Genomic DNA, 10,123 nt, shown 5'->3' on the forward strand with positions numbered 1-10,123 from the left:
TACCTGGAAGGAATGCCCATCCCTGAAAAGACAAAAATAAGAATATTAGGTATGTGGGTTCAATCGAACCAACGCAGTAGTCACACTTTTACCATGCTCAAAACTACAACGCTACAAGTGACACGCATGATCACCCGCATCACCAACAGGCGGCATGGCATGCGCGAAGAGGACACACTAAAACTAGTTAGAAACCTGGTAGTGAGCCGAATTATGTACAGCCTGCCCTACCAGTGCCTCAACAAGAGTGAAATACAACAAGCTGATGCCCTGCTACGCAAAGCGTATAAGACGGCGCTCCGATTACCGCGCAACACGTCTACAGAAAAGCTCATGGCGCTTGGATTGCAAAACACATTCGAAGAACTACGCGAGGCGCAGCTTGAGTCGCAAAAACTCAGGCTGCTGCAGACAACGACTGGAAGAGCGCTTTTACAGAGACTCGGATACTGTGAGCAGATGCGAGAAATAGCGAGGACGGTAACGATCCCCGACGAACTTCGCAAGTCCCTCAAGGTAGCTCCAATCCCGAGAAACATGGACCCTAACCTCCACCAAGGTAGAAGAGAAGCAAGGGCCAATTTTATTCAAAAAACATACGCTCCTGAAGACACGACTGTGTATGCAGACGCGTCCTCGAGAGGAGGACAGAACAAAATTGCAGTGGCCACGGTGGTCAATTCGTCTCTACGCGAAGTGACCAGCGCCTCTATCCGACACTGCACAGCAGCAGAGGCCGAGGAAGTAGCCATTTCTCTAGCGGTGGCGGAGGGCTATAGAGCTGGGCGGTCGCTAACGATACTCACGGACTCTCAAACAGCCTGTCGAAATTTCATGAATGGTAGGATTGGTCGTCACGCGCTTCGTATACTCCTCGAAGCGAGCGACAGATTTAAAAACCACGAAGAAAACAAGACCAGACACAAAATTATATGGGTACCGGGGCACATGGGGGTGGCAGGGAACCAAGAGGCTGACAGGATAGCTCGAGCATACACTACTTTCCGAGCATCCGACGGGTCCGCGGAACTTTTGCCAGCACCCAAGGCATACTCGGCCATACTAGAAAACTATAGAGGAAGAAGAATGCGATATCCCCCACCGCACAGTTCTCTCACCAGAGAGGAAACTGTCATATGGAGACAATTACAGACGGGTTCATACCGAAACCTACACATACTAAACAAAATGCACCCTACCTTATACGCTGACAGATGTCCGTGGTGCTATGAAAAACCAACACTGTATCACATCACATGGGCATGTCAAAACATAGATGTGGTCCCCAAAATTCGAAACCCGAGTGCGGAGCAATGGGAGACTCTGCTGTCCAGCGACCGCTGCGAAGACCAGAAAGGTCTGGTACAGCGAGCCCAACGGGCGGCAGCAGCCAGCGGAGCCCTGGACTGAGGGCAACCGACCATTGTAAAAAGTGGACGAAGTCGACGGAGAAGACTCTTGTGGATACAACAAGCAGACATCTCTGAAGACGTCCAAAAACCGCCAAATAATATAGGACTGAATAAAGTTTTTCCTCCTCCTCCTCCTCCTTTCCTGTGAAACAATTATTATTATCGCTCGACAGCGCATGTATTGAACCCTCGTGAATGAACAGCTCGAAGGCAATGGTGAACAGCGGCCGTTTCCAGAGCCGGCGAAGCCGAGCGAAGGCCGTGATCGCAGTGGCCGAACGCGTCAAGTTCGTGCACAATACACAAAACTCATAAATGTGACAAATAAGGCAGATTTGCGCTGAATTCCGCCTTGAGAACGGCATGAACGTCGGCTAGTGAGCACAACCAATGATAGTTTCTCGAGCAGCATTCGAACACATATTCGGCACCTCTCGAGGTGCGCCGCCGCCTACGCTGTCGCCCGGTCCGTAAACAGCAACTACGACGCTGTTGCGAAAGTGATGCCCGAACAAAATGGCCTCCCGAGCTGAAAAATACCACGTGATTTCCGCCGCACTTTCCTCGGAGGGTTTCTCCTGATGCTACATTGTTCCATGGGCAGCGACAACGGCGCTTCGGAACCTTTAAAACAGTGGACGAAGTTCGTACCGGGAGGGCTGAGTTGAAGCGAGAGCATAGGAAGTGCCCGCGCAAAGCGGCCACTGCCGCTGCCCGACTACCGGCTTACGCCGGTTGTATAAATAGACCACTGCCTAATTTAACCAGTATTTTTGGCGCCATTATATATGCACCATATTCCTTTCAGTTTTAATGGGAAAAATAGATTTATTGTTGAATAGCTCTGTGCGTATTCGTTTCTCTTTTTTTTTTTTTTTCATTGTTTTCATCGTCACTTTTTCTGCAAAAAAAAAAAATACTTTCTTTTTTTCAAACGCCTCAGAATTTCATAAAATATACATCTTCATTATTGGCCCTACTCTTGGAAATGGAAAGGTAAACTACAAGCTTCTCCGTGTTTCACTGAAGTTATTTCGTGCAGTGAACCTATTTATCTATAGCTGTCGTACCTTTCCCAGAACCATGATGGAGATGGTGTTGAGCATCGGTGCGACGATGGAGCCGTGTACAACCTCACAGGTTGTCTCAGAGTTGCAGTAGGCATTGTACATGTACACTTGATACAGGGTCACGGCGAGCACACTAATCAGTACTACGATGGACTGGAAGAGAAAGAGAAAGGACGGGGCAGACATATCTCGGTACTCGCAAATCCGTCGGTTCATCCATCGCACTTGCGTAATTTTCTATCTTCGAATTATTTCATATTTCTGAACAAGAAATATCTTTAGCTCGATTTAGACGAAGTGGCGTTTGTTACGTAAACGTGTCGAAGACTACGTAAAGAGCATACGAATATATGACATCTCAGATAAATGTGTATAGTTCTTGACATGAAAGAAGGCAAGCGGAAAGTGTCGTTTAATTTAATAAAATTAAGAAAACAGAACACACCAGAGTGACCTAAAATGGATGTAGCGCTCGTCAAACGTCTTATGTGTTCTTCTTTGTCCTTTGTGTTCTTTTTTTGCGCTAAATGTTTTACTTAATGGATCACCAACTAGCCCGGCAACATGCTCTCCTCATGTGCACAGCAGTTGGCCTATGAAACTACAGAAGGTTTTGAAAAAAAAAAAATTGTTACGCTTTGTCGAGCTTATGACGTGTGTGCAAGTGTTTTTTTTTTTTTTTTAAATAGGGGTTAAAGGAGTAAACGACGCGTCTACTAAGGCCCAACCTCTCCTTACGCGGCCATGTAACTGAAAAAAAAAAAAAAAGAGACGCTTAAGTATGTCGCAAATGTCTCTAAAATCCCTTAGAGTAGTACTTTTTTTACCTGACATTTCTAGATATTTGCCACATGTTCTCTCCCACGTTGGCATTCTATTCGCCGCGCGTGCTAACAACTAAACCGCATTGCCAGTGGGTGCCAAAATTTTTTGTTGGTAACTATTATTAATCTCCTAAAACGTGATGCGCTCATGAACTGCCACGTTTTTACGCCATGCGAACTGAAAAAAAAAAAAAAAAAAAAAAAAAAGATGATGTCAGCTTTTCTGTCCCATAAACGTCGGGCAAGCGCCACATTTCAAACGTGACTCCTTCTGACCCCATTTGCCTTCGTTCAGCAACAGAAAGTAGCATTGCTAAACAGCCGTGCTCGCTGTAAGCCTTGACGTTAAAGGGGGCAGCAACCAATAGTGAAGGAGCGTACGAAAGAATTTGGAAACAACCCGCAACAAAATACGGTATGTTTCTTGTCGGGGCCCTCGTACATTTGTCCGACAAGCTTATCGTCTCTCTCCGTCTTTTTCTCGATACTATTCAGCTAGACCTAAAGTGCAAATATTGTGAGTTTAAATAACTCGATGGTGACTGGTGGGTACGTTTACCGAAACATCGGCACAACACTTGCTGCTGTCCGCGTTATCGAGAGACCGGTCAATACATTTTGTCGTGCTGGTGTAAAGGCGTCGCTGCCGTCGGCGTACCATCATGACGAAGAATCCGACCGAGCAGCAGTACTTGGCGATGCGGTGCGACATGGGATAGTGCCAAATGAGCTCGCCCGTGATGGGGTCCCGCACGGCCACGGTGCCGTAGAACTGCGGCATCTCGGGCTCCTCGACCGAGAAGTGGTCCACGTTCCAACGGTGCGCCAGGGACGCCTGGCGCCGCTTCCAGATCTCAAGGAACACCGTGCCTGCGATCGCCCACGATACCAGAGTATTAAACTGAGCGCACCATGCGGCGCTTCTTGAAAAACACGTCCATGCAGAATCATGTTGCTGCGAGATTCTCACTGAGTATTCTATAGTCGGTTTCTTGTATACCCAAATTACTTCGACGAGACTGTATCTTATAATAAGGGTAGGTAATGTCTCAGGAAGCAGATAAGTGCAGACGAAGCTTGTCTGCACTATTGCAGTAACCTGGTACTTGCCGCACTAATTTGTCGCACACAAATTAATGGCTTTGAATATAGGGTGATATGGCAGGGATGCTCGAGTATGGACCTGTAGTTACATTATTGCGATATGTACTTCCAGACATAAACGCTGAAATTTTTCTGCGTTCGGCAGCTCGATTCTTCGAAGCAGCTTTCATCTCATAGTTCATGATATTTATCGCTAGGATCTCTGAACTGCCATGCTAGGCATCAATGAGCAACGACGTGCTGCACAGTGCATATCATGCAGAGCTTAAAAGCTCATTGCGCCTTTTCCTCCCACCTTATTTGCTGTCTTTTTCTCCAATATTTATCCCCGGCCCAGGAACATGATCTTCGGTTTCTCTTAGCCCTCTTCTTTACTGAAAGCTCTTGTTGTCGTAAAGTAGATTTAATTTCACCGCCATTTCGTTAACTAGTAATCAACATAAATTACGTGCGTCGAGGCAAATATCTCTGCTATGTGCTTGTTCCCCTCTTGGGCTTGTAGAAAAAGTACAGCTTCTAAACTAACCGAGGATAAAGCATATTTTTTTAGCTCTAATGCAATTAAAACTCGGCCCCTGGCCCTACACAAAACACACCGTTAAGCCTGGTTTGCCACTGCGATTTAAATGCGAATCCTCGAAGACCTTCCCCGCTATTAAGGACGGCTATGAAGCAAAAGGCGTCCTACATATTCATGGCCTCAATTGTTTATAAGAAGCACTGCTCCGTGCTTGAAACTAACCGTCGCTGAGCCATTCGTGCTGATCCCGAAAGAAAATGCAAAAATTGACAGCGAGCAAATAAAGCGGCGAAATGTGTTTGGCATGATGCCAATGTCCGTGACCTGCTATTTTTCTTTGCACTGTATCCTGTACTACAGCGCGTGCCCAAAACCGACATCGTCCACAACTTGGTACAGATCTCGCTTTGAGTATATTTTGCTAGGAAGGTCATTCGACTGCACACATACGTTTTGTTTGGAGGACCTCGACAGCATGCAAGCAGATCCATGCGACCTCTTCAGCAACTGCGTCCTTGAAAGCAATATCACAGTAGCCGCATGATGTCCTTTCGTCCTATATTTATGGCTTCGGCACCAAGCAGCTTTCGCGGACCGCTCGACATGGCTTCATTCCGCAAAGTATCGATCGCAAAAAAATCTGAAGCGAGGGCTATCGTGCGGTATTTACAGCGTCTACCCTTTCGGTCCCTTCTCGCAGCGAGAGATCCACTAGTTCTTTTTCTTTCTCTTTTTTTCTTTGTACTGTAAACAACGCCGCTTCGCATGTCCTGGCCAAAAATGCCATTCTTTGTATCGCTATTGGAAACGCTACCCAGGTGAGTTTAAAGTGGGCATTGTTGAGGATAAACACTGAGAACTTACGGGATAAAGAATGACCTGGCAACACTGGATGGACCTCGGTGTATGCCCTGGCCAATTGGATTGGCACACTATATGGAGTACTTATTTTTTACTTTTATTTTCTTACATCTCCATCCCGTCTGAAAAATTTTTTTTTTTTTTTTAGTTTTTCTTTCCTTACATCTTCATCCTATTTGAAACTTTACCTATTTCTTAAGCAATGTAGCCTTAACGGGAGTGCGCGCATTAGAAATATGTACTGCGCAGTATCGAGAAGTAGGTTGTAGGGCTCGTGGCGCGCCGCGCTTTCGAAGGCCGCGCCACTTCCCAATGCTCCCTGCGCGCGTGCCTGTTTCCCTCTCCCCGCTCGCGCGGGGATAACCGGTCCCGCGCGAGGGGGCTATAAAAGAAGGCACGCGCCGCCGCCTCGCGCTCTTCTTGGTCCCTGGCGCTTCCTGGTCCCTGGCTCGTCGCTCCCGCTTCCCTCCCGGCTCTCCACGGAAACGACCCGCAGCCACCCGGACGACAAGATCCCTGTGAGATTAAATATGTTTGTTATACGGCCCACTGTGTGTTTGTCGTGCGCATCCCTCGGGCAGAGGAATCGCCCACAAGGTATACATAAAGCCCTCTCAATAACGTTACGATGTGGTTAGTCTTTATTGGCTTGTTGCAGTTGAACGTCACCCGTTCGTAACGCAAATGGTAGCAGTGCCTAAATCCGATCAGAACTTGTAGTTTAGGTAATTTCATCTGTCTCGCGATTTTGCAGGGTTTCCCGTACTAATTTTGTGACGTTTACGCGTTACCTTCCAAACCATCTGATCATTCTGGTTCCTTCTGCTCTCTGACTTCCCCCATGTACGAACATCACTGGGTACTTTCATGCGTGACTATGGGTTGTCTCATGTATAATGCCTCATGATTGTATAATGTCTGATGCATAAGTTGCACACTAAAAGGTGTGCAACTTTGGTTAAATGCGGCATCAACGCCTTTTCTTTATTCCTTATGTTCATTCAGATACTGATCACCGATCGTCGTAAACATCACACAATTCCTTCACCTCTTGCCGCCCAGGGACAAAATGACGCAAAATAATAGACCAGGCGCAGATTAAAGCCGAGTTCTTTAGCCAATGCGGATCTGCAGAAAACTAATGCGAACTGAGAGCTTCATAACGTCGAACATTCTTTTTTTTTTTCTGGTCAATATATTACTTAATTTCCTTCATGTGCGTCATGCAAGCAATAGTATTAGGCAGACCTCGCAGTTTTCAGATTATTTAGAGGGATCCCTAGACTCTACTCGTACACACTGCGATTGAATTGCTGTATGACAACGACCGCGTCCATTATGTCTTGAGGTGCTTGCGCAGTTAACAACAGCTTCTGTAACCCCATTCGTTGATAGTAGTTCCTTACCGGAAAAAGCTTCGCAAGGTGCCATTTGTCAGATATTTCTTCCTTGTGTTGATGCAAATGCAGACGCCGAAGTTCGTGCTTAAAGATGCCGCGTCAGAGTATAAAATTTGTACAAGTTAAATATTGGGAAGCTGCCCCTTGGCGCTGCTGTCAGGGATAGCTGGGCCATGAAATTTTCTGAACACACCATGCTTAGTAATTTTTTATTTTTGTGTTTTTGCATGCTTCAGGTGTCATAGCGCCCACAAGAGAGATCATGTGGCCGAGGCGCCCGTAATCCTGCGTGTGAGAGTAACCTTGCACGCCAAGCGGGTGTATTTTTCGCTAACAGACTATCAGAGTGGACTCAGTGCTACCTGATATTTCAAGTTTGTCTTTGCTGCTGGGGAATTTTCACCGTTTTGTTTTCTTCGTATTAACGCATGATTCAGGGAGCGGAGAGTTGCTTTGTATATTGATTGGAGCGCTCAAGTTTGAATTATAGAACCGAAGTTTTAAATGGTACAAATTCAATTACTAACTAGTGGAGGAACGACATTCGTTCGGGAAGTCATAGACGGTTACCTGCCCCGCCGAAGATCCGGGGCCAGGAAGAGGAGAACGGGAATTTGGGGGTTGTGTTGCATCCTTTTAAAATATCCGACGCTTCGGAATTACGACACAGAAGCCTAATGATGACTGTCATACAACTGCGTCATCGATCGTCGACGGCTAGCGTATTCTGTGACGCGCATATACAGTCTCGCAGCATTGCGACATATGCCAGAGCGAACTCAGAGGGCGCTCGCGACATCGATTTTCCTCGCCAAATGAAGAGCCCGCACGCTCGAGCACAAGAACCGCGTCAAGATTTCTCGCGGTAAACACGGGAATGGTATAAAATATTCGCGGCGCGTTTTTGAGTGCTTTCAACGTCGAGGTGCATATTTGCTGTCGTAAGTTATCACTGCACACGTCCCGAAAGCGACCTTAACTTCTCACGCGCGTGCATTGTGTGCCGTGTACGCGGCAGAAACTCCGCTGTACCACGAACGTCTGTATCGACACTCTCGGTCACGTGACCTGGCAACACGGTGGTCGCCCCCGTCTTGCCGCTCAGTGGCGCAGCTGAGCAAGTGCAAAGCCTTAGTTGAGGTCGCAGACCTGAAGTTTCGAAAACCGCTTCGTGTGCCAAACGCAAGTGTAAGCCAGTGTAGAGTAAAATCAAGCACGAAGGCTCCTCTTGAAACTTGTACAGATTTCTAATGTTTAAAAGCAGATTTAACCGTTTCCACAGCATCGTTGGGAGCTTCGTTTTTTTATCGCAGTTCGTTCAGTGCCATACCACTCATGGCATTAAGTAAACACGTGGCCCTCCAAGCGAAGTTGCTTGCGGCAGGATCGAAGCAGCACCGTTTCAAGGAGTGGCACGGCGCTTTCTCGCCGTAATTGTTTTGCCCCTTAGAGAGCCAATGACAGCCGGTCGATGCACGACATCAACAATGGCCTTGACGTGCATCGGAACTGTGCGCAGGTGGGAAAAATAATGCCGCTGCTTGGGCTACTCACCCCAGAGGCACACCGTGAAAGCGAAGAAGGGCGTGAGGAAAGTGTCCCCGGCGGCCTTGATGACATCCACGGTGTAGATGATTGCGTTCACGTCTCTGCGAGGGAAATGGAAGATTTGGTGCCGGCGCATTAACCTCGGGTCCCCGTACTTCGCGTGTGGATGTTGACACGTGTCTACAACGCGAATCGTCACTTGGTAGTTGTGCGGATGCTGCGCTGGGGGAGTGCACTAATGCACGCACCGAATTTGAAATGTTCGGGCCACGAAGAGTGCGCGTGTGAGTCTATCAGTTGCATTTTTTTTTTTTTTTGATGAAGCGAGTATTTTATTCCTTTACGTCGCAATTTTTTTAATCGATATTTATTGCCTCGGGGCATCAGTAGGGTATAAGATGAAGGATGAATAAATGATTAAATGGATTGAAAAATGTTGGCTGATTTTATGAAGTCCAGAAGTGAGCGATGATACGGTCCCTGTGTCCAAGTGACATATGAGGCAATTTGTGTGATCTGTTTTCGAAACAGGCATTCGGTTACTTGTTCTCCCTCTAATTATCTAACAATAACTAAGGGCACTGGACTCACTACCAGCCCTGCTGTGTAGTGGTGTCTATAGCGGTTGCCTGTCTGTGCGAAATTTCAGATGGCGAGCTGTGAGGACAAATTACGCATTCCGGGCAACTCATTTTTTTCAATGAGGACTCGAAAGGTTATTGGCATAATCAGCTATAATAGAAAAAAATGAATTGGTTAACATTATTTCTGCATCTTAGAGGAGACGAGCATAAGCGCTCAAGCATCTAACGCTATTTGCTGTTCGACTATTTTATAAGAAATCATCACTACATCGCTCCAGGTTTGAACACTTTAACAAAGGCAGACTGGGAGGGAGTAGGCAATTACAGACTCACGTGTAATTTGCAGCGTTGGTGTCGTTCTTAAGCACGTCCTTGTCGCTGGTCACTCTGCAGTCAAAACAGAAAGACAACTGATATGCGCATGAGTTTGAATACAGATGCAAAAATTATGGAGGACTCCTAAGCTCTGCCTTTAAGGATATGACGCAATAGCGGTAGTGGCTCCATTGCGGTTTCTATTCGTACACGTATAGTTTCTGCTTCTTTAATTACCAATGCCGTAATTTGCGCCTCTGATATCTAACGCGTCCTTGTAAGCATGCAGTCCCAAGCTGCTGTGCTAACCCCCTACCGGCCGTAAGTGACCACCAGGTGTAGATATAAAGTCCAGCTTTAAACGAGCTATACGAATGTGCCTGCGTGGTCTATAGGATTAGCGTGTTTATCTCGCCGTTTAAATGCCTGGAAGGTCGATTCTTATATACCTTCCATGTCATATGAAAAACCCGAATTGGCCGCTC

General features: G+C 46.8%; 1 protein-coding gene across 1 annotated transcript in view; it reads right to left on the bottom strand.

Annotated features, from left to right (window-relative positions):
- Positions 1-10,123, bottom strand: part of LOC146191534 (anoctamin-7-like) — a 123,859-nt gene that overhangs the window by 39,772 nt on the left and 73,964 nt on the right. The window contains exons 7-10 of the mRNA XM_084599966.1: positions 9,657-9,710; positions 8,746-8,840; positions 3,965-4,176; positions 2,483-2,635 (exon numbers count right to left, since the gene is read on the bottom strand). Of these exons, the coding sequence (XP_084456092.1) occupies positions 2,483-2,635; positions 3,965-4,176; positions 8,746-8,840; positions 9,657-9,710 (514 nt within the window). The remainder of the gene's footprint in view (positions 1-2,482; positions 2,636-3,964; positions 4,177-8,745; positions 8,841-9,656; positions 9,711-10,123) is intronic.

The sequence above is a fragment of the Amblyomma maculatum genome, chromosome 4 (genome assembly GCF_055883805.1).
Source record: "Amblyomma maculatum isolate TAMU_Amacu chromosome 4, ASM5588380v1, whole genome shotgun sequence".
In the NCBI taxonomy this organism is placed as follows: domain Eukaryota; kingdom Metazoa; phylum Arthropoda; class Arachnida; order Ixodida; family Ixodidae; genus Amblyomma; species Amblyomma maculatum.